Source organism: Hemiscyllium ocellatum, chromosome 45 (genome assembly GCF_020745735.1).
Source record: "Hemiscyllium ocellatum isolate sHemOce1 chromosome 45, sHemOce1.pat.X.cur, whole genome shotgun sequence".
Taxonomy (NCBI): domain Eukaryota; kingdom Metazoa; phylum Chordata; class Chondrichthyes; order Orectolobiformes; family Hemiscylliidae; genus Hemiscyllium; species Hemiscyllium ocellatum.
The window spans coordinates 15,524,573-15,547,625 of NC_083445.1; the positions used below are offsets into that span (position 1 = coordinate 15,524,573).

Below are 23,053 nucleotides of genomic sequence, written 5' to 3' on the forward strand. Positions count from 1 at the left end.
AGAAGGAGTTGCAGTCCATCTATTCTTACCCAGAAACTTTATACTTTGGGGTATTCTATCTGGAACTGCAACAAATTAGGGAACATCACGCAGGGTCTGGTCGTAACACCGTTCAATAAGATCATAGCTGACGACCACTTCAATTCTTTTTCTCTTCAGTATTCCCATATTGCTTTACAACATTGATATTGTTGTATTGATACAAAATCTCTATCTTGGAAATACTCAAGGACTGAACCTCCACAGCCATTTGAAATAGAAAGTTCTAAAGATTTACAACCTTGTGAGTAAAAGAAATTCTCCTCACTTCTGTCCCAAGTGTCTTCCCCCTTATTTTATATCCCTTGCTTCAAGACTCCCTGACCAGGGGAATACCTTATCTGCATCCACCCTGTCTAGCCCATCTCAATGGACTCAATGATATCCTTCTCTGGCCGTGATATCTTTGCTGAGATATGGAGACCAAAACTGCATAAAGTACTCCAAGTGCATTCTAACCAAACTCCTGGATAATTGAAGTAATACCAATACTCAACTCTTCTTGTGATACGTCTTCCTAATAGCTTGCTACACCTACATGTTAGCGTTCAGTGACCTACTGACAAGGAGACTCAAATCCCTTTGCTCATTTACACTCACCAACTTCTCACTATTTAAGAAAGATTCTGCACATCTGTTCTTCCTGGATAACTTCACATTTTTCCACATTATATTTCATCTTCCATGTTCTTGTCCACTCACTAAGTCTATCCAAATCCTCCTGAAGTGACTTTCATCTTCCTCACAATATGTTCTCACTCACTTTATATCATTTGCAAACTTGGAAATATTACATTTGGTCCACACCTCCAAATATAACTGCAGAATAACATCTGCATCCGTACACTCCAGCCCTTTAGAGATGATATATATCATGCATAGCTGGGGGCCATCTACTGATCCTTGCGGTATCCAGTTAGTCATAGCCTCCTAACGTGAGGATACCCCATTTATTGCTGTTTTCCACCTGTTAGTTGACCCTCAATCATGCCAGTACATTACTTCCTATTCTTTGTGTTATAATCTTGCTAACCATCCTCCTGTGTAAGTCTACTATGCCCACTGACTCCCCTTTATTAATTCCGTTAGTAATATCCTCAAAGAACTCCCAACAGGTTTGTCAAATGTGATTGTCCATTCACAAATTCCTCCCATGCCCAGTTAGGTCATTATTGTCCAAGTGTATATTTATCACATATTTAGTAGCTGTTTTTATCAGTTGAGTATCTGATAGATTCCTACACAATGAGATTTGGGCACATTGATAGTGTCCTGACATCTGGGCCATTAGGCCTGGGTTCAAACCCCATTTGTACTAGAAATGTGCCTAAATAGGTGATATAAAACAGAATGTCATTTCCATTATAACAGTTTCTATGAATAGCTTTATGGCTAACAGGTTTGAACTTCCTGTTTTCTTTCTCCTTCCTTTCTTAAAATGGTGAAATGACATTTGCTAGCTTGCAACATGTAGGACTCTTTCTAGAATCTATAACATTTTAGAAGATGATCATTCATTCATCCAATGTTTCCACAGCTACCTGTTTCAAAAGTGTGGATGCTTGAGATATTTCCTATTATGGGGAATCCTGCAGGGATCTGTATTGGGGCCTCGACTATTCACAATATTCATTAATGTGTCGGAAAATACCATAAAAAGTCAAATATACAAATTTGATAATGATACCATATTGGCAGCATTATAGACAGTGTTAACGACAACATAAAATTACCACAGGATATTGATACATTATATGATGGGCAAAGCTGTAGCAGTTGGATTTTAATATAAGCAAGTGTGAGATTATTCATTTTAGACCTTTAGAAAGGATAGATCAGGATATTTCTTTCGAATGCACAAAGTTAAATGTAATGGATGTCCAATGAGATTGGGGATTCAGGTATATAACTCTTTAAAATGCCATGAACAGATACAAATAGTACTCAAAAAGGCTAATGAAATGCTGGCCTTCGTTTCTAAAAGGGCTGTGTGGAGTTTGCACATTCTCCCCGTTTCTGCATGGGTTTCCCCCAGGTGCTCCGGTTTCCTCCCGCAATCCAAAGATGTGCAGGTCAGGTGAATTGGCTGTGCTAAATTGACCATAGTGTTGGGTACGTCAGTCAGAGGATGGACTGGATGGGTTACTCTTTGGAGGGTCGATGTGGACTTGTTGGGTCGAAGGGCCTGTTTCCATACTGTAGAGTATCTAATATAATCTAATTTAGTGTACGGATGCAGATGTTATTCTGCAGCTATACAAAACACTAGCTAAATCCCACTGAGAGTACTGTAAGCAGATCTGGGCACCATACCTTATGAAGGATGGCTTGGCTGAGGAGAGAATTCAATTCAGGTTTACAAGGCAAATTACAAAGGAAAATATTAGACAATTTAAGCTTTTATTCTCTAGAATTTAGAAGTTTGAGGAGTGATTTAATTGGGATCTTTAGGATAGTAATAGAGAAAGATGAGATAGATAAAGATAAACTATTTCCATTGGTTGAAGATTCTAAAACCATGGGGAATAATCTAAGAATTAGGGTCAGGCCATTCACAAGAGATGTTAGAAAGCACTTCTATGCACAAACAATAGTGAAGTTTAGAACTCAGTTCCACAAATGGCGGTTGATGCTATTTCAGTTGTTAAATTTAAATCTGAGATAGACTAACCTTTATTACGCAAGGGCATCAAGGGATGTGGGCAAGCAAGTGGAGTTAGGCCACAAATCAGCCATGATCTTATTGAATGGTACAGTAGGCTGTTCTACTCCTGTTCTTATGAATTTAGATCTGAGATGCAGTTTCAAAATCGTCTCTATTTAAATGGAGATGAGGAGGAATTTATTATGAGAGAATTGATAGCATTTGGAATTCTGTTTTCCCATGAGCTGTGGAGAATGGGGCACTGAATATATTCAAGCCAAATTTCTGGTTGACAAGGAAGGTGAAGGTTCTGGGTAACAGGCAGGAAGTTGGAGTTAAGGCCACAATCAGATCAGCTGTAACCTTATTGAATGGAGAGTAGGCTCATGGACGGAATGGTGGTACTCTTGCTCCTGTTTCTTATGATCTTATGTAAAGTGATTGTGTGGAATCAACTGCCAGAGGAACTAGTGGATGTAGGTACATTTATAATGTTTAAAAGATATTTGGATAAGTATATGAATAAGGAAGGTTTGGAGAAATATAGACTGAATGCCAGCAAGTCCTCCTAATTTATTTTGGGAACGTGGTTGGCATGGACTAGTTGGACCAAAGGGTCTGTTTCCATGCTGTATGACTATGACTGTGACATCTTCTGTCTGAGAGACATGACCATTCATCCCTTGTGGATTTGAGATGCTAGGAGAGCATCAAAGATACTTTACAGATGGAAGTCTTTATTTTATCTGAGCTGGAATGTGAATGGGGGAGATGCTTCCTCTTGGCCAAACAACCTAACATAAAGAATGGTCCTGAGAGGCAGTGAAGGCACTTTGGAAGGTAGGTTGGTGGACGTGGTGGGGAGATGAATGAGGTGTTTGGTGGCGCACAGTGTATGCCCCATTGACCAAACAGCCACCTGACATGAAAATTGGGGTTGGAGGAATTAGGGTGGTTTAAATATTCGGCCTTAAACTTGTGCAAACTATGCTGGTCCTGTACCAGTACCCCAATACGGGCTGTTCGACTAAGGGAGCCCTCGTCTTTCCTCGCTGTCAGTTGTTTGCAGGCGGTGGGAGAGGCAGCGAGTTGAAAGGAGATGGCTCCGCTAAGACCCAGCGGAAACACAGCGCCGGCCGAGTGACAGTGGGGCTTTGGGGGTGGGGGGTCCTCTGGCCAATGGGCGAGGCGGGGAGGCGGGCTTCCAGCCCTGACAGGCAGCGCTCCGGACCAATGGTAGGAGGCAGCGGGCGGGATGTCCGCTCGGCGCGTTGGGGCTGAGCCTGGCATTCCCAGGCAGTAATGGATGCCACTTGGCTGGGATTGCAATGGACTGAGCAGGATTGCAGCAGGGGGGCTGCATTTCCAGGTAGCAAGCACTGAGTACAGGCACCCCAGCAAGGAGAGAGTGCTGCCTGAGGGACATCAGGTGCAAAACCAAAAAAAAATCCACCTTCATCCAAAGCCCTGTATGTAGCTCATCCCCTTTTTGCAAAAAAAAACAAAAGTGGGATGTGATTGTCTTGAATGCAAAAGTGCATTGAAGTGTTTTTTTTTGCATTTCACAGTGACACAGCACTTGCATTTCTTGGCTGTGGGTTAACTTTCAGTTGCATTGAAATTAATACTAAGAATTGATAGGGCTTGCTTATTGTAGTTGCTGCACAGGGTGCAAGCTTTGCACACAAGACAGCTGCAAAAGTGGTCCTACAAGGAGAAGGCTCCCCACCCAACCCGTGAGTGGTGTTATTGTGCTTTCCAAGGGCACGGTGCCTATTGTGATCTGTGGTTGTGCAAAGGGGGAGGGGAGGGAAGGGAAGCAGACGGTGTGATTCGCAGTCGAGCTCTTGACTGGAAGCAAAACGAGTGAATGGGCTGTGATATAGATAGGTTTACTTATCGTTGCATTGTCTATCTCGCTTCCCCTCCTTGCAAAAACCCTGAAGGTGCAAGCGTCTTACTATTTGCATGTGATCAGTTACACGGTAGTTGAAATAATTAAGCTACTAATTAATACCACGAAGGTGTGCTTTTTGTTTTTTTCCCCCAAAAAAATCCCAGGTGAAGTCACCTGGACAACAAGCGAATTGTTAGTTTCCAGCTATGTTATCATTTGGTAGCTGTTGAGCAATCGATCATTTGTAATATATAAATGAGACAGGGAGATATTGTTTTTGTATGATACATAAAATAATATTATTTAATTAGGAATAGGATAGTGTAATTTTCATTCCAACTCAATATTGGGTCATTGACTAATATTTAAGGCAGTAGTTGGAGGAATACAGTTAGTCTTGATAGCCCTGGGATTGGGGCATTACTCCCATGTTAATCACTAAGTTGAAAAGTGTGTGTTAGCCCTTTGGTGAGGATGAGTTTGGGTGTGTTGTACTGGACAACGCGTCATACATTTCAGCTACAGGAATAGGAATGTTTTAAATAAGATACACAGAAGAATGGTGTTTTCAAAGTATTATCTGGAAAAGTGATATTTCAGTATATTGTCTAATACAGTGACATTTCTGTTATATTTTACTGGCAGATCTCCCATGGTGGTGCTCGTGACAAGTTGGATGATGTACTGCTGCACAAAGACTGGGCTGTTCTGTCAGGTACAGTGATAGAAAATGTATGAATTTCAGTGTATATAAGTTGTGCGTACAAGTGATTGAATCAAACAGCATGTTCTTCCAGTACAACACAGCATGCACTTGCAAAACCTTAAGACAGAGTGCCTGCTCTTAGATCTGACTCTCTGACTGGGTAACACTTGCTGAACCATTCTGAGTGTGCTTAAACTAGGTTCAGAAAATCAGTCAAACTTGTAATGTGGCACATTTACACATAGTCATTCAGCACGGAAACTGACCCTTCAGTCCAACTTCAGTCCTAAGTTAATCGAGTCCTATTTGTAAGCGTTTGGTCCATATCTCTCTCTCAACTCTTCCCTTTTCATGATTCCTTCCAGAGGTCTTTAAATGGTGTACCAGCATCCATCACCACCTCTGGCAGCTCATTCCATTTACACATCACCCTCTGCATGAAAATGTTGCACCTTAGGTCCCTTTTAAATCTTTTCCCTCTCATCTTAAAACTATGCCCCCTAGTTTTGGACTCCCCTACCCTGTGGAAAAGACATTGGCTATTCACCCTATCCATGTCCTTAATGATTTTATAAACCTCTCAGGTCACCCTTCAGTCTCTGGTTCTCCAGGGAATGCAGCCTCAGCCTATTCGGCCTCTCCCGATAGTTAAAACTCTTCAACCTGGCAACATCCTTGTAAATCTTTTTTGAACCCTTTCAAGTTTCACAACATCTTTCCTATACAGAGGAACCTTAATTATCCAGCATTTGATTATCCAAATATTGGATTATCTAGCAAGTTTGCAAAGTCCTGTTGCTTGACCAGACTATGTTCACCAGCATTCTGTTCTCCGGATTTCGATTAACTGAACGAAATACTCCCCTCCTGTGTCCTTCAGTTAATCGAGGATCCTCTAGTTGGGAGATCGGAATTGAACACAGTATTTCAAAAATGGCGTAACCAATGCCTTGTACAGCTGCAATATGACCTCCCAACTCTTATATTCAATGCACTGACCAATAAAGGCAAGCGTGCCAAATGCCACCTTCACTACCCTATCTATCTACGACTCCACTCTCAAGGGACTATGAACCTACACCCCAAGGTCACTTTTGCTTGCTAGAAGTAACATACGTTCATTCTCAGGCACCCATTCTGTGCAAGTGTAGGAATATTTTGAAGCTTGCCCTTTCTTTTGAGCTTCTTGGTAGTTTAAGATCCTACGGTTTCTGTTGTTTTTGCCATGGGATATCTTGGGCAATCAGAGGGGACTTTGCCAAATAATCAGCACTCTTTTCTCCTCTACTGTGAAACATTGTGATAATTAGAAACTTGGCATTCTTGTTTTTCATCCTGATGAGTGCCAGAGAATAAGCTTTGGCAATGTGTCTTCCTAATCAACCAGAGTATGATGTATTATTTGTTGGCTCAGCTGATTTCTGACTACCGATACATTAAATATTCTTAAAGATGAAAACAGTCACAGTGCTCCCAGAGTTTGATTTGGAGATGCTGGTGTTGGACTGGGGTGTACAAAGTTAAAAATCACACAACACCAGGTTATAGTCCAACAGGTTTAATTGGAAGCACATGGGCTTTTGGAGCACTGCTCCCTCATCAGGTGGTTCAGTGGCACTCCGAAAGCTAGCATGCTTCCAACTAAACCTATTTGACTATAATCTGGTGTTGTGTGATTTTTAACCCAGAGTTTGGTTTGTTTAGATTTAAGGAAGGTTTTTAGTTGGAAAATAACTAAAATTTGGATCCCAAATCAGTGATGACTTTTGGCCTTTTACAAACAAGATTGCTTTACATCTGTACCAAATTACAACATCTAGTATGTAATACCTTGAAATGAGAATCCTTTTTTTGCACAGCATATTTTTCTTGGCACTGCTCATGGGGAGTACATAGAACATAGAACAGTATAGCACAGAACAGGCCCTTCAGCCCACAATGTTGTGCTGACCATTGATCCTCATGTATGCACTCTCAAATTTCTGTGACCATATGCATGTCCCGCAGTCTCTTAAATGTCCCCAATGACCTTGCTTCCACAACTGCTGCTGGCAACGCATTCCATGCTCTCACAACTCTTTTTGTGTAAAGAACCCACCTCTGACATCCCCTCTATACTTTCCTCCAACCAGCTTAAAACTATGACCCCTCGTGTTAGTAATTTCTGCCCTGGGAAATAGTCTCTGGCTACCGACTGTATCTATGCCTCTCATTATCTTGTATACCTCAATTAGGTCTCCTTTTCTCCAATGAAAACAGTCCGAGCTCAGTCAACCTCTCTTCATAAGATAAGCCCTCCAGTCCAGGCAGCATCCTGGTAAACCTCCACTGAACCCTCTCCAAAGCATCCACATCTTTCCTATAATAGGGTGACCAGAACTGGACGCAGTATTCCAAGTGCGGTCTGACCAAAGTTTTATAGAGCTGCAACAAGATCTCACAACTCTTAAACTCAATCCCCCTGTTAATGAAAGCCAAAACACCATATGCTTTCTTAACAACCCTGTCCACTTGGGTGGCCATTTTAAGGGATCTATGTACCTGCATACCTAGATCCCTCTGTTCTTCCACACTGCCAAGAATCCTATCCTTAATCCTGTACTCAGCTTTCAAATTCGACCTTCCAAAATGCATCACCTCGCATTTATCCAGGTTGAACTCCATCTGTCACCTCTCAGCCCATCTCTGCATCCTGTCAATGTCCCGCTGCAGCCTACAACAGTCCTCTTATACTTTCAACGACACCTCCAACCTTTGTGTCATCTGCAAACTTGCTGATCCATCCTTCAATAGCCTCATCCAAGTCATTAATTAAAAATTACAAACAGTAGAGGCCCAAGGATAGAGCCCCGTGGAACACCACTCACCACTGACTTCCAGGCAGAATATTTTCCTTTTACTTCCACTCGCTGTCTTCTGTTGGCCAGCCAATTCTGTATCCAGATAGCTAAGTTCCCCTGAATCCCATTCCTCCTAACCTTCTGAATGAGCCTACTATGGGAAATCTTATCAAATGCCTTGTTAAAGTCCACATACACCACATCCACAGCTCGACCCTCATCAACTTTTCTAGTCATATCCTCAAAGATCTCTAAGGTTTGTGAGGCATGACCTGCCCCTCACAAAGCCATGTTGACTGCATTTAATCAAGCCATGCTCTTTCAGATGGTCATAAATCCTATCCCTCAGAATCCTTTCCAACATCTTGCAGACGACAGACGTGAGACACACTGGTCTGTAATTGCTGGGGATTTCCCTATTTCCTTTCTTGAAGAGAGGAATTACATTTACCCCTCTCCACTCCTCAGGTATGACTCCAGTGGAGAGCGAGGATGCAAAGATCTTCGCAAGTGGCTAAGCAATCGTATTTCTCATTTCCCAAAGCAGCTGAGGACAAATCTGGTCTGGGCCTGGCGACTTGTCAATCTTAATGTTTGACAAAATTTTCAGCACATCAGCTTCCTCTATCTCTATCCATTCCAGCATGCACACCTGCTCTTCAAAGGTTTCATTCACTACAAAGTTTCTTTTGTAAAGACAGAAAAAAAAACTCATTTAGGGCTTCCTCTACCACTCAGACTCCACACACATGTTCCCTGTGCTATCCCTGATTGGCCCTACTCTATCTTTGACCATTCTCTTACTCCTCACATAAGTGTAAAATGCCTTTGTGTTCTCCCGAATCCATTCTGCCAAGCCTTTCTCGTGCCCTCTCCTGGCTCTCCTCAGACCGTTTTTGAGTTCCTTCCTCGCCTGCCTGTAATCCTCTAGAGCTGAGCTTGACCCTAGCTTCTTCCACCTTATGTAAGCTACCTTCTTCCTTTTGACGAGACGCTCCACCGCTCTTGTCATCCAAAGTTCCTTTATCTTACCCCTTCTTGCCTGTATCAGAGGGACATATTTATTCATCACTCACAACAACTGTTCCTTAAACAGTCTCCACATGTCTATACTGCTTTTACCATGGAACAATTGCTCCCAGTCCATGCTTCCTAACTTATGTCCAATTGCATCATAGTTTCCTCTTCCCAATTAAATATCCTCCCATTTTGCCTAATCCTCTCCTTCTCCATAGCTATGTAGAATGTGAGGCAGTTGTGGACACTATCACCAAAATGCTCTCCCACCACAAAATCTGATACCTGCCCTGGCTCATTTCCGAGCACCTAGTCTAGAATGGCCTCTCCCCTCGTCGGCCTGTCAATGTACTGAGTTAGGAAACCCTCCTGAACACACCTTACAAAAAACAGTTCCATTCAAATCTTCTGCTCGAAGGAGGTTCCAATCAAAATTGGGAAAGTTAAAGCCCCCATTACAACAACCCTAAGACGTCCACACTTTGCCAAAATCTGCCAACCTACGCTTACTTCAGTCTCCCTGCTGCTATTGGGGGGCCTGCAGTAAACCCATAACGAGGTGACTGCTCCCTTGCTGTTCCTAATTTCCACCCATACTGACTCGGTCGGCAGATCTTCCTTGACAATGGAAGCTTCTGTAGCTGTGATACCCTCTCTGATTGGTAGTGCTACACCCCATCCTCTTTTTTTTATTTCCCCCCTCCCTTTTCTTTTTAAATGCTCTAAACCCTGGAACATCCAGCAACCATTCCTGCCCTGAGTACTGTTCTTTAAGTGTAGAATTGTTGTATTGTATAATGTACAATAAATTCTACTACTGAAGTGAGAATGTCCTTTAAAACCCCAGCAGCCTAGTCACTGTTCACCATTGGAGGTCACTTAGTTTAATTGCTCTTTGGTGAGGGAGGTGGGCAAATTGGTTGGTTGCTGCAAATTTTAGATTACAGGGCAGAATGAAGAAATTCCTGTCGGTCCTCTCTCTTCAATCTGATTGCTGAGGTCAGTGTCTGGTTGTAGACATTCTCACATTTGAATCAGTGGATATATTTTGTTACTGTTGTATGTCAGAAATATGACAGGTTCATCTTTAAATGTGTCTCTCTATCTCAGCCCCTTAGAACATTATTCCTCATGGTGCATTATATAGTGTTGTCAATGTGTGAAGGGAAAGGAGGGACCTATCTAAATACAGATTGTTGCAAAGACACTGTCCTTAACATAAAATGATAACGTTAAAACATTCAAAGGAGCTTCACATTCACATTGTCAAGATTTGACTGTGAGAAACAAACAAACATGCAAATTAGGAACTGAAATAGGCCACTTGGCCCCTCCAGCCTGCTCTGTCATTCAACAAGATCGTGGTTGAACTGATTACTCCACATTTCTGCCTACCTCCATTCACCCTCTTCCTCATTTATGAAAAATCTGCCTACTTCTGCCACAAAAAAATTCCAAGTACTCTGCTTCCACGTGAGAAAAGTGTTCACCTCCCCTCTATGTTAATTGGGTGACCCCTTATTTTGAAAGACTGTGTGTTAGACCACCTCCATGCAGTGGAGGCTAAAACCTGCCCTTGGATGAAGATCTTGCTCTGCCAGGACTGGTGGTCATTGATGTGCAATGGCCATCCCATATTAAAAGATTTCAGACAAACATATATTTCTATCCCTCCAAATGAAATTAAACTGAGGATCTCACCCACATTCCTCTTCATATGCCACTGCTCCCATCCTGTGGCAGGGTGTGCTTAACCAGCATTGTATTGTTGAGTGACCTCAGGATCCACAGCTCTAGAGTGAAAGAAAGTCATTCTCAGTCTCGAGGGGTTGCTCAGGCAGGCAAAGAGACTTTGAAACAGTGGCCTTGTGTCTGTACTCTCCCACCATTGGCACTTTGTCAAGGCTCCTCAGAATTTGTGTACTTCTGAAGATATTAAAGCAGTTAGTCACATTTGGTAAAAGCAGCATATATTTACAGAAAAAGTCAATGGGATGGATAAGTTTACATGGTGGTACTGAAGTTGAGGCCTTGGCAGCAGAACATCTGAAATTGGGTATGCTCGAGGTCAAATCAGAAAAGCACAGATCTCTCTGAGAGGTAGGGTTAGGTGGAGGAGGTTGCAAGAGACAGGGAAGAGCTAGGCCGTGATGCAATTTTTAAGCAAATGTGAGAATTTTACAGACGTGGCTGAACCGGAAGGTAGTATAGGTCAGGGAGCATAGGGATGATGGGTGAATGAGACTTGGGTATGACTTAGAATTTTGGAGGAATTCCAGCTTGCAGGGAGTAGAACATGGCAGGGTCAGCAAAAGTGCCTGGGACTAGACTGAAGTCAACAAAGTCATGGTTGAAGGATTTGGCAGTCAATAAGCCGAGACAGCTGCAGAGTTGAGTGACATTCAGGGGTTGGAAATAGGTGGTCTCATTCGATAAGCATGTAATACTGTAACATACTTCGAGTGAGTCGTGACCTATTGCTATGAAGCAGAACCCAGCATAAGTAAAGGGAAATAAAACATAAAGCTTCAGTTACTGTATCCAATAGTGCACACCATAGAATAGGAAGGAAGTTAAGGTTTCAGGGAAGAAGTTCAGAAGTGCCGTGCATTTCATGAGTTGTTCAGATGAAGGCAGGCTCGTTGTCTGCTGATGCTTCACCTTGAACTGTTTTACAGAACTCAGAAAGAGACCCTTCTGTCCAACCAGTCCATACCAAATATAATCCCAAACTAAATTAGTCCCACCCGCTTGCTCCTGGCCCATATCCTTCTAAATCTTGCCTTTTCATGTACTTATCCAAATGTCTTTTAAATGTTGTAACTATGCCTCAGGAAGTTCATTCTCCACATGAATTACTTTTCTTTTTAAAAAAAAAATTGCCCCTCATGTCTTTTTTTAAATTTCTCTCCTGTTGCCATAAAAACATGCTCCTGGTCTTGAAATCCCCATCCTAGACACCTGCCATTAATCATATCTATACCCATGGACAAAACAAACGTCATCTACAAAATTCCATGCAAGGACTGCCACAAACACTATGTAGGACAAACAGGAAGAAAGTTAGCCACCAGGATACATGAACACCAGCTAGCCACAAAAAGACACAAACCTCTTTCCCTCGTAGCCCTACACATGGATGAAAAAAAAAACACCATTTCGACTGGGACAACACATCTATCTTGGGACAGGCTAAGCAAAGACATGCCAGAGAATTCCTAGAGGCCTGGCACTCCAATCTCAATGCCTTGAATAAACACATAAATCTAGATGTCATCTGTCAACCCCTCAGGAAATGACATCACCACAAACCCCAGGAACCCCATCCAGGAGAAAGATATAAATAGAAAGCAGGAGACAACAGCTTCACTTCACTTGGAGGTCGCCACTGATGATGATACCTAGCCAGGTAGTGAAACGTCTGGATATCAAACCTACAGCTCAGCGAGCAAACCTACACCCTATATCTATACCCCTTATGATTTTATAAACCTCAATAAGGCCACCTCTCAAAATCCTGTGCTCTAGTGAAAACAGTTCCTGCCTATCCAGCCTTTTTTTTTATATAACTCAAACGTTCCATACCTGGCAACATCCTGGTAAATCTCATCTGAACCCTCTCTCACTTAATAATATCCTTCCTATAACAGTGCGACCAGAACAGGATACCATGCTCCAGAAGAGGCCTCACCAATGTCCTCAACATGATCTCAGTGGTGGGCTTGCCATTGCCTTCCACTCTCAAACAGGGTAAAGAGATGGGTTCCAGGTCTACCTCAGCCAGAACTGAGGATTAAAGATCTCCTGTTGTTGTTGTTTTGAATTGCACATTACATGCCTGAGCTAACCTCACCTATCCCCTTCTGGCTCAAAGTCTGGTATAGAGAATTAAGTATAAATAATTTTTTTTATATTCAGAATGACAGCCCGGTTTATGATTAAAGTGATTTAAAAATGGGGTTAGGGAAGATATGATGTTTAAGAGGTGAGTAGTTGAGAACTTGCTTCAACCATTTTAAACGTAGGGAGTCACAAGTTGCACTTTCAATGCAATTTCATGGAAATTATTGAGATTATTTGTAATTTGACATTCTTACATTTGTCCCAATGAGTGCAAAAGCTTTGGAAGAGTTTCTCTCATTTCAGCAAAGGCAAGTTCCAAACTTCTGAGTAATTATTCACTTTTTTACAGTGAGCTGTATGAAAATGATTATATTAGAAATGCTGTAATTTTGGACTTCAGCCTAACATTTTGGCTCTGAGATTATTCAACTCTTGATTATTCCTGTTGAGTCATCACCCTTTCTCTAATGAAATTATCCCAAAGTAATTCCAAGCTCGAACAGATATGCCACAAACATTCAAATTCATTGTGTACAAAGGGATCACAGCTCGGAAACCACAAGCTAAGCTCATGAACATTAATCTGCTCGTAATAAAATTCGATGGCTGTATGTAGCAAGCAGGAATGAGGTGAAAATGCATCAATTAACTATGTTGACAGGCTCGGAGGCATTGAGTGGCGAGATTAAATTGACATTGGGACTCAGTGGTTCTCACACCAATCAGGGAGATATTCCTCCTAATTGGGAAACTACGTTGGCTGCTCACTTTATTCCTGTTTCCTAAAGAAAATCAATAGTCATTCAGTGTGGATAAAATTAGAGCTCAGGACCACGGATGAAAATCAGGCCATCCCAAACATTACCGTATTTATTGGAGTGTAAGACACAATAGACTAAAGGGTGCATCAGGATTGTACAAGTACATATTTGAGTGTAAACTCCAAACTGCAAGCCACACTGCAATTTTACTTTCTTTTTCTAGAAAACGTGCAGTTAAGATGCTCTATGGGAGAGGTGTGGTTAACTTACGTTGTTGTTAGCTTTGTCCTTGATCTCTAACCATGATGTGTGCTTGCCCCCTATTTAAATGATAGCAGCAGACAGTGTTCACTTAAAGAAAGTGCAGTTGTGCTGATGGTGTATATTAGTAAGGTCAGATTCAGTCCTGGGCTGTCATAACATTTATGTAAGAGATGGACAATTCAGCCCACTATGTCAGTGTTTTTGCTCTCTACTTGACCTTCCCACCTTGCTTCAGCCAACTCTATCAACATTACCTTCTATTACTTTCTTGTATATCTACCAACTTCTCCTTTAATGAATTTATGATCAGCATCTCAACTGGGCTATGTGATAGCAATTTTCACAAACTAATCAATTTCTGAAGAAAGTTTCTCTTGAAATGTTTCTTAAATTTACAGGTGACCTTTAATTTGGGAAGTATTTCCTCTATGTCCATTCTATATCAGCTGTTGGATCAGCTTTTGGTCATTTTCCTAAAGCAAGAAGCCCCACCTTTCCTGATGGATATACTCTCTTAATTCTGGTATCATTATCGGAAATTTTCTGTTGAGTTACAGAACCAAAGGTCCACCACCTCTTTGGAAATGTTTCTTCACAATTGGTTCACATGGATTCAGGGACCATTCTGCTCCCTTCACTTTTTCACTGATATGACCGTGCTGGCATTAGGCACAGATATCTCCCTGTAAAGGGATCATGGCATCAATCCTTTCTTGGGTCTGCTTTATCTCTTTTCGTGCTCTGTGTTGAGTGATGTGTAATTGTTAATTGGCTTAGATTTAAGCAAGTGTGTCAGTAGAAATGAAGAGAACATTGGAAGCACTCATTGGCCATGATTTATGTAGAAGGTGACTGAAGTCAGGAGTGAGTTATGGTCAGTTCATCATTTGGCATGTAAATCATATCCCACAGGTTTTCATACTGTGCACTATTTACAGTAAGTGTTAAAGGTTAATTAGATAAAGGCGTAAAAATGTCGGGTTTAATGATGCATGGTGTTCCTTTGTGGGTTGGTTCCAGTGGAGCTGAAGGCAGGGAAGTGCTAATTAACTTAGGAAACTATAGTAAGGGTTTTGCATTTCTACTTTTGGCTAGCTTTTTCTCTTCTTTTCTGATACATCAGACAAAATCCATGACAATCCTTCCTTTCGAGCTTACAAAGAAAAATGTGCTTTTTTAAAAAAAATCATCCCTTATCGGGAAAAAGTGTTGCTGGCAAGACCAAGAGTTGTTGCTCATCCCTAATTGTCCTTTAATCGAGTGGTTTGTTTGGCCATTTCAGAGGACAGTTAATGAATTAACAACATTGCTGTGGGTCTGGAGTCACATATTGGTCAGACCTAGTAAGGACAATGGATATGTCTTTTCTAAAGCACACTAGTGAACCAGATGAGTATTCAGTGGCCATTGATAATAGCTTTCAATTCGAGGTTTATTTACTTGAAAATAAATTCCACCAACTGTTATGTTAGGAATTGAACCTCTGTCGCCATAACATTAACCCACGTCGCTGGATTATAAATCTAGTGTCATCAGCACTACACCAGCCTGCTTCCATCCTCTGTTTTTCTCTTCCCTACTGTCCCCCAGTCTCACTGCAGGACCTTGGACAGCAGATTTCCTTCCCTGTAGGTCAATAGTGAACCAGATGAGCTTTTTGAACCAATCTGTTTCAGAATTGTTAACTGAATTTGAGCTGCATCAGCTGCCGTGGGGTTTTGACTCTCCGCACCACTAACCTGGGTTCTGGATTACCAGTCTCTAATAGCATTATCATTACACCACAGTCTTGCTTGCCTTTCCTGGCCCCTTCAGAATGCTTCAGAAATGTGGTTTCTGTTTCAGTGTAGAGGAGATGTTATCTAGTTTGGAAATGGTAAAGTTCCACATTTAGTAATGTTATGACTATCACTTGTTATTGCGTAGATTTTGGCCAAAACAATGGAGTAAGCTGTCCTGCTTTGACAGTTAGAGATGTACAGCAGAGAAACAGACCCTTCAGTCCAACTCATCCATGCAGACTAGATATCCTAAATAAATGTAGTCCCATTTGCCAGCAATTGGCCGATATCCTTTAAACCCTTCCAGTTTATATACCTATCCAGGTGTCTTTTAAATGTTGTAATCATTCCACCTCCACCACATCTTCAGGCAGCTCATTCCATATACACACCACCCTCTGTGAAAAAGCTGCCCCTTTCAGTCCCTTTTATTATCTTTCCCTCACTCACCTTAAATCTACGCCCTCTAGGTTTTGACTCCCCCACCCAGGGAAAAGACCTTGCATGTTTACCCTATCCATGCCCCTTATAATTTTATGAACCCCTATTAGGTCACTCTTTAGCCTCCGCTCCAGGTAAAATAGCTCCAGCCTATTCAGCCTCCCTGTAGGAGAAACCCTCCAACCTTGGCAATGTTCTTGTAAATCTTTTCTGAATGTTTTCAAGTTTTATAACATCCTTCCTATTGGAAGGAGACCTGAATTGCACACAATACTCCAAAGGTGACCAAACCAATGTCCAGTACAGCCGCAAAATGACCTCCCAACTCCTATACTCAATGCACTGACCTGTAAAGGCAAGCATTCCCAATGCCACCTTCACTATCCTATCTACCTGCAACTTCACATTCAAGGAACTATGAACTTTCACTCAAAATAGTCCTTGGCCTAACATCTCATGCAAGTGACTGCAACTCTGGTTGTGTTATACTGAGGCTAAAATTATACTGTGAGCATTTGGCTAGATGATTTGTTGCAGTTTCTGAAAAGGACTCGAACACACCACCTCCTGGGTTAGAGGTGAGTGCTCCCCACTGAGCCGTCAGATGGCATTAGAATGGCACTATATATCTAGACAGTGATTGTTCTAAGGATGTGGAAAGGGCAGGAGCCACCAGTACAAGCCTCAACATTCCTACATATGCATTCTATTCTTAGGGATAGTTTGGATGGACAAGAGCTACTCTTCCTGTTTGCTTCTTTACTCTGTATCATGTCTGCTGGTTGCTAAGGACAGTCAGAAAATTCCTTTCACTGGTACCTTGGTGAATTTGAATCCATGACCTTTTAATCTTGCAATGATCAAACCCCATGACAACCTGCACTACCTGGAGGGATGGTTTAGAATATTTGTACTTTGAGAGTTTCCTTCACCATGATGTTTCAGGAAACCTGATTTCCTTGAGAAATAAAAATAATTTCATTGCAATTACATTATGAAGCCTAGAAGTTCTTTAATAACTCGCTTAAGTGTGTCAGTATGTCACTTTTTGGTTTTTTGGGAACTTATTTGGGGAGTCAGTGGCCTAGTGGCATTATCACTAATGTTCAGGGGATCTGGGTTTAAGTCCTGCCATGGCAGATGGTGGGATTTGAATTCAGTAAAGAATCTGGAATTAAGGGTCTAATGATGACCAGGAATCCATTGTCAGTTGTTGAAAAAAGTCCATCTGGTTCTCAAGTGTCCTTTAGGGAAGGAAACTGCCATCCTTACCTGGTCTGGCCTACATGTGACTCCAGACCCACAGCAATGTGATTGACTCTTAATTGCCCTCTGGGCAATTCGGGATGGGCAACATGTGCTTGCCCAATCAGAGAACCCCTCATCCTGTGAGCGAATTTAAAAAAAAATCCCCAGTGCAGGAATGTCTTGGGTTCTATTTCTAGCTCCAGTAACTAATTTATGTTGATATATTGGTGCAGTACCAAAGGAATGCAGCATTATTGATGGTGTTGTCTGATGAAATGGTTAAACACAAGATCCACCTGTTTGTTTAAATGGCATAGAGGATCAAGTGAGTTCTCCAGCTGTCCTGGACAATATTCATCCCGCAAGCAATTTCAAATAAAAACAGATTAACCACACATTATTACATTGCTGTTTATTTTCTGAAGTAGAAGTTCCTAACAAAATGCAAGTTCTTTTTTCTTTTTTGTGAAGGAGTCTCTCACCCCTATTCTTGCTGGGTTTTAATTATGGCCTCTCTAGACTGGGCTGCTGACTCTTGACTTAACCTGTGCCACACTGAATAAATGCTTGGTTTCTCCATTTAGTATTTCGTTGTCCTTCCTCATTAGCAGCACCAGTCAGCAAGGAAAAGGCAATAAAATAGTTGGAAAGGCTAACTTCAGGACTGGAGTGGGGTCAGTGGAAAAAAACCCACTAAAATTATTTTGGGACATACTTGATTCAGCTGTACAGACTGCTTCCTGCTGACAATTCAGTGAGCCACTCTGTCGTTTAGATCAGATTCTGAAGTTTAAACAGTGCATTCAGAAGGAATAGGGGAGAGATTAAAAACATTCATTTCAGCAATAGAAAGTACTTGGGTCAGTTAGCCTGTGGAGAGAAACAGAGTTAAGGTTTTGGCTCGCTGACTTGACAGATTTAACTGATGGCAGGTAGGGCATTTGAGAGCAATTTGTAAAGAGGTTCACTTACCTATTCCCGATCCCTAGCCTGTGACTTCTACTGGAAAATAAGCTGACGTCAGGCTCGGCTGTAATACATCCCTGGTCAAAACAGTTTACCAGCATTCAGCATAAACTATTTGTATAACGAACATGTACAAACAGTACCCTAAGACCGTTGGAAATAGGAACAGTAGTAGGCCATTTGGCCCATTGAGGCTGCTCACCAGTTCATGGGATCATGGATGATCTGACATAGCTCATGCTCACTTTCCTGCCCTTTTCCCATAACCTTTCATTCCACGACCAGTCAAGAATCTGTCTATTTCAGCCTTAGTATACATATGGTCAGTTTCTGTGCTGTATGATTCCTCGGTTCAACCAGTCCAAGCTGATCATAATTTCAATCCAAACTAGTCACAGCTTTCCATGGCAAGGAATTCCAAAGATACTCAACTCTTTGAGTGAAGAAATTCCTCTTCGTCTCAATCTTAAATTGGTATTTACCTGTTAAGTGCCTTAAACCCGGTTCTTGGGGTTATTGCATTCTGATGCTTCAGAAGAACAGATCAAGTTTGCGCAAGTTTCTTTCTGTGTGCCCTGATTTTTTTTTATATTATTGAACGTCCTTGAGGCTTGATGGATGCTTTTATGAACTGCATAAACTGGTGAACTCTTCATCTCAGGTGAGGCATAGCAGAGGTATATATGATACTCTAACTGAAGTTGTGACTTCCATGCAGACTCCCCATGACCTTTCTCAGTTGCCTCATCATTAACTTTGAGGAATTCAGCCAGTGTCTATCACCAGCTACTGAAGAAAATGTAATCTAAACTTAGCAGAAAATGTTGGAAGCGTTCAGAAGAGCATGTAGCAGCTTTTGGAGAAGAGGAGATGGAGGTCAACATTTCAAGCTATTAACCTATATTTTAAAAAAACACAAATACCATAATCTGAAGACATACCTAAGCAGCAGAGTAGTACTTCATGTATAGTGTATTATCTTACTATTCTTATTGAAAACAACATATCCTCTGACTTGCAGAGCAGTGCAGATTACTTAAACTGTCATATGTTTCTGCTGCACTTCAAATGTACTTTCAATTCCGTGCTAGCTTTGAAGAAGTGCATGAAGAAAAGGGAAATAATGTGGTACACGATCAGAATAATACCAGATATGAGGGACTTGAGTCAAGAGAGTGGAGAAGCTGGATTTGTAGAAAGTTGAAGGTAGATTTTAATAAAGGATTTATAAATGCTGAGGTTTCAATAGACTAAATGAGGGGAAATTGCTTTCACTGGTAAGAGTGTCAGTAGCCAGATTTAAGGTAGTTGGCAGGAAAAGTAGAGGAGGAGTGAGGATTTTGTTTTAAAAGCACTCAGCAAACTGTTCGAATTTAGAATGCACTGTTGGAAAATATTGGGAATTGATTCTAAATTTCGAAAGGGAAGTTGTGTGTGAGAGTATATACATAAGTACTTGAAAAAGAAAATACTTGTGGGGTAAAGAGCAGGAGGGATTGTAGCCAGTTTGGAGGGGAATTGGGATCAATTAGAAAGCTCTTTTAAAGGGCTGACTAAAGCACTGCTGAATGGGCATTTTCCATGCTGAATGATTCTGTAAAGCTTGTAATATGCATGACTTAATAAAGGTGCAACCTGCTGTATATGTGTTGATAAGATTGAGAGATATTACTGTGGGGGGAGGCGGTTGTGGAAAAGTGGGCTGATGGGATTGAGCGAGAGGATCACAGGGTCTATAGAAAGTTCTGACTGTCTAAATGTTTTCTGTTTCAGCCACAAAGGAGCTTTGATCATAAAGTATAAACGGCTTTGCAAGAGGGCACTGTCATTCCATAAGTTCAATGGCGAAAAGTAGCAATCAGGAACTAATAGAATGGGATGAAGAAATGCAGACCAACGTCAACAAGGGATTTTGCAGCCCTGATGATGTGCTAAATCTGTCAGGAGATCAAATGGACAATGTTGAGCTTTCACAACACAGTTCAGGTGGTGATGACAGCATCAGTTTTGGTGTCCATTGTGTGAATACCTTGGAGGAGATGAGAGGCAGGGCATCACATGAGCAGCACCTCAGTTTATCCCTTGAGGGTGTGATGGGTGCCGACCATCTGATGAGGACACCTCTGAGCGCGAAGACAGAGGTGGAGCATGAAAACCTATTTGAGGACTCTTCTGGTGCTAAACCAGTTAGTTCATCAGAGCAACAAGGCAGTGTTGGGCACATTGAAGCAATTGACTCCAAAGCAGGACCAATCATCACCAAACTTGAGCCCGTTCCTGCACATTCTGTCCTCACTGAGAACTTGAGGACTTTCGGTGAGAACACAAGGGACCAGTTGAATAACCACGCAAGTTCTTTTTCTGCTTGCCTGCCAGACAATATTTTAGATGGGATAAATCTGAACGTATCAGAGGTTGGACGCAGGGTGTTGTTAACACCTTATACCCAAAAGGAGCATGACAACCACACTATGAATAATCTTCAGAGTACTGCTGTAGACCGAATGTTGTATGGGTTTGATTTAACATGTGAACGAGATGGTGACCAATACTCTTCTTTAGACCAGATGACCTATGAGTATGATGTGACTTGTGGAGAGGAAGAAGTGCAATACACCTCTCTGGATCCAGTCTCCTATAGCTTTGATGTGTCTTGTGAGGCTGATGAAGATTTAAACACTTCAGTAGATCCAATGTCATATGAATTTGAGGTTTCTTGTACAAGAGATGATGAGGAAATGGCATGCTTTAGTCAAAACTCCCTCGACAGTGGCAAAATTGTAGATGATCCGACACCAAGTGTCAGCTGTGAAAAGGCTATCAGCAATGTGCACAATGCTGTCCAGTCATGGCCGGATGCAGAGTTCATTATTGGCTCACTTGAGCATTCAAGCAGTGTGGAAAACCCTTTCAGGGTCTTACCTTTAGCAAATGAAGACAGTTGCAAGAGAGTGGCCGTGACTGAGATTTCTGTCAATGTGCCTCGAGACCAAATGCTGCCAACAAAAGACGTTCATGAAAGGGAACAAGTTCTGACAAGCTTAGGAAAGGATTGTATTCCTGGTAAGTCAATTGGATGCCTTGCAGAATTTCACTTTACTCGATGTATTTTCACATGTGCGAGAGCGGGCATGTCAAGACGTATTGTGTAGCCAATAGTGGACATGCTTGATGGCTGCAGTCTGAAATATCTTCCTCCTTTTATGTGTTTGCTGATTACTCATCTCATTCCTCCCCACCTCCACCAGCTGCCCACTAATGTGTAAGTAACCCTCCCCAACTATTACGCTCTTTATTGAGTGTTGGCAGATCCATTAGACTGCAGGTTCTGTTCTCCCTTGATGTAAAAACCAGGCGTGGCAGGATTATAACCAGAAGTGAGAGCTCTGCCTGTGAATGCTTTTCCTTTTTAACTTGCACACTGCAAACAGCCAGAGCCCTGTACTTGACCAATTCATCATAGACATGACAATAAGTGTGAAGATTTGTCTAGTCTGTAGTTCAGCTATGCAAACTTGTTGAGCATTTGGAGGCTATAGTTGTACGGATCAGATGTTTCATTTTGTGAGAGTTGTTGGTCCTCCTGAGCCATAGAAAGGAGTTGGAATGGTTCGTGACTGGGGAAAATATCATATAGAAGGTAAGAGGCACATTGTATGAGGCTTTCCTTGTGATTTCATGAACTGGTTCTGATCGTCGGAGTGAATTTACCAGTGGTTTTTTTTTGTCCCACATTGGTCCTTTATTTTGTTTTCCCTTTTGCATATTTCAGGAGATCATGAGAGCAAGAGATTGGAATAAAATGTGTTCCAAACCCCATTGAGATTTCTTTTAAAATGAGTTCCTTCATTGTGCTTTTGGGCCCTAAAACCAGTGGAAAGAAAACTGATGGACAAGATTTTATTAATACTTCAGGTATTCCAAGCCAACACACAATCTAAACATGAAATATCCTGTGCCTGTTAATTAAAATAATTTCACTTTAAATAGCTGATACAACAAAGATATACCTCAGCTTATGTATACATGTTCCCTTTCAATCTTTCCCACTCAGTCTTTGTTTTGTAGGATTTCTCACTTTCCAATCAAATGTTATTGATTTGAGCTACACTCACCAGCAGTCATATTCAATTGGACATCAGCTGAAGTGATTCCCACAGAGAAGACAACATGTCACTTGACCAGACTGATGCCACAATTTTCAGACCTCTTTGAATGGTCTGGTTGACTTTGGCAGTACTGAAGTTTCAGGAATGGTCTTGCGTGACCTACAATCTCTCAATCTTCCTGTCTTAGGTTTCTGACTTTCCAACACTAAAACACACATGCAAACAATCTTCGATCCATTCTCATAATCTAGCTGCTCTAAAATAGCAAGCGGAAAACTTTCTTTCAGAGACAACCTTTCTTGTTTACCTGTTATATGAATTTTGTGTGTTGTAACTTAAACAGAAGGCACAGGCTGATCTAACCCTACTGCAATACATTGTTTTCTATTTACCACTTGCTTCTTGACTGTTCATCCTTGTGGCAATCCCAGGTTGTGACAATCGGGCATTTCCAGGCACAGAATGAGTTCCTAATCAGTAAACCAATTAACCAAATG

The 23,053-nt window shown here is 41.6% G+C and overlaps 1 protein-coding gene across 1 annotated transcript in view; it reads left to right on the forward strand.

Annotated features, from left to right (window-relative positions):
• Positions 1-20,288: 20,288 nt before the first annotated feature.
• Positions 20,289-23,053, forward strand: part of LOC132835872 (uncharacterized) — a 128,214-nt gene continuing 125,449 nt past the window's right edge. The window contains exon 1 of the mRNA XM_060854970.1: positions 20,289-21,510. Coding sequence (XP_060710953.1) covers positions 20,289-21,510 — 1,222 coding nt within the window. The remainder of the gene's footprint in view (positions 21,511-23,053) is intronic.